The sequence below is a fragment of the Nicotiana attenuata genome, unplaced genomic scaffold, assembly GCF_001879085.1.
Source record: "Nicotiana attenuata strain UT unplaced genomic scaffold, NIATTr2, whole genome shotgun sequence".
In the NCBI taxonomy this organism is placed as follows: domain Eukaryota; kingdom Viridiplantae; phylum Streptophyta; class Magnoliopsida; order Solanales; family Solanaceae; genus Nicotiana; species Nicotiana attenuata.
In genome coordinates this window covers 30583-32721 of record NW_017674018.1, presented here as the reverse complement: position 1 = coordinate 32721, position 2139 = coordinate 30583, and the positions used below count along the sequence as shown (strand labels likewise).

At 43.6% G+C, this 2139-nt stretch overlaps 1 protein-coding gene across 1 annotated transcript; it reads left to right on the top strand.

Moving 5' to 3' along the window:
• The first annotated feature begins 235 nt into the window (after nucleotides 1-235).
• On the top strand, nucleotides 236-1915 carry LOC109217819 (zinc finger CCCH domain-containing protein 20-like). Its single transcript, XM_019382091.1, has one exon. It carries the CDS (start codon nucleotides 302-304, stop codon nucleotides 1460-1462), a length of 1161 nt encoding a protein of 386 aa, XP_019237636.1. The 5' UTR covers nucleotides 236-301; the 3' UTR covers nucleotides 1463-1915.
• The last annotated feature ends 224 nt before the right edge of the window (nucleotides 1916-2139 follow it).

The window sequence follows — 2139 nt, the reverse complement described above, 5'->3', positions numbered from 1 at the left end:
AATATCAAATAAAATCCAAACATATCCTAAAAACCCCTTGCCCGAACTACACGTGTCCTCTCACTATACAATTCTCATGTCAAAATATTCACCTTCCTGTGTCTTTAGGTATCCTCATTAATTTAACCGCAGTGGAAATCTCTAGTTCCCTATTTTTTTATCCTAACCGCAGTTAAATGTAACTCAACCAAGGTTAAACCCCCCCCCCCCTCTCATCCAGCAGTTTATATATCAACTGCTGCACATCACCATGTCCAGTCCATAGTCCAAACAGAAGCCCCATTCTTCTTTACATAGAAAGATGATGATCGGAGAGAGAAACCACCCTTATCCGACGGTTCATATTCCACCATGGTCGTACGGAGATAATCAGACGGATAACATGCACCTAACTTTAAGCCCAAGCGGCAATGCTAATTCAAGCCCCAGCTTCAGTGCCGCTTCTGGTGAAGACTATTCCATGTTTCCCCAAAACGACAACGGTTTGAAGGCGCTCCAGCGTTACCTTCCGTTCAACGACGTCGTTAGTGATTTTGACTTTGAGTACGGCGAAGGTAGGGATGTTGACCTTCCGGTAGATGCATACTCTTGTGATCAGTTCCGTATGTACGAGTTCAAGGTGAGAAAGTGCGCACGTGGGAAGTCACACGATTGGACGGAGTGTCCGTACGCACATCCCGGCGAGAAGGCTCGTCGGAGGGACCCACGTAAGTATAACTATTCAGGCACTGCATGCCCTGAGTTCCGTAAAGGAAATTGTAGGAAAGGCGATGGCTGTGAGTTCGCTCACGGCGTATTTGAGTGTTGGCTCCACCCTGCACGCTATCGTACGCAGCCTTGTAAAGATGGTCTCAATTGTAAGAGAAGGGTTTGTTTCTTCGCTCACTCACCGGAACAGATCCGTGTACTGAGTCCGCGTGCCGATTCGTATGTTGGTTCTCCTTCCATTTCCAGGTACGGTTTTGAGGGGAAAAATTTGCCTTTTATAACGTCTCCTGAATCAGGTTCGCCACCTTGTGAGTCGCCGCCGATGTCTCCGATGACTCAGACGACCAACTCAGTGAGCTTGCTGAGTCGATCTCTAGGGTCTAATTACTCGATCAATGAAATGGTGGCGTCACTTCGTCAACTGCAGCTGAACAAGGTGAAGTCCATGCCCTCTTCCTGGAATTTACAAATGGGCTCTCCTGTCCTCGGGTCACCCAGGATACCCGTAAACCGACCCGGTTTTTGTAGCTTGCCGTCAACGCCAACTCGGGCCTTCAACCGACCTGGTGTCTGTTGCTTTGATCTCTGCGAGGAAGAACTAGTTATGGAGAGGGTAGAGTCAGGGAGGGATTTAAGGGCTAAAATGTTTGAGAAACTGAGTAAAGAGAATCCATTAGATGGGATGGTATCCGACCCGGTCCTGTCTGAAGCTCCGAACCCGGATGTTGGTTGGATCTCTGAACTGATTCAGTGAAATACTTTTAGCATCTACTTGAAATATGGGGCTTTCCTTTTTGTTTCTTTCTGCCAGTCCCCTGCATGCGAATACTAAGCAGGGAGAAGGTAAAAGATCTATTTTCCAGTATTACTCCTTATCATTTGGAAGCATCAAAATTCAGAAGATAATTCTATGTACATATATAATAGTAGTAAGATTTTAGTAGTGGAACTGGAGCAAATCTCTATTTTTGGTTGTTTTTAATATTCTGGAGATGGAAGATGGATTATTCTGTTTTGTTTTGGCTTTTTGCTCTTTTTTAAGGTTGTCCATCTTCTGCTCCTAGTGTTATCTGATCAATAATTAGTAGTAGCAGCAGTATTTGTAATATCGTAAGTCTTCATTTTGATTAACGGATGTTTATCCTTGTAAATATAGAAGGAGCGATGCTCTTAATGCTATTGGAAATTAAAAATGTAATGCAATTTACATTGTGTTCAATGTGTTGTTCACTACTTTCCATTAAGGTAAGGAGTGGTTGAGAGATTTTTGGAGTGAAGTGAAAGTATATGCAAATATGGGCTGGCAATCAGGAGAGTTTTCTGGTTCCCTATCCATTCCATTTTTTGTGGGAATACAAAGAACATACCAAAAGGGAATTGTCACTTCTTAGAAGAGAAACAACAGAGATACGTATGTAGTGTCAAAAGTTT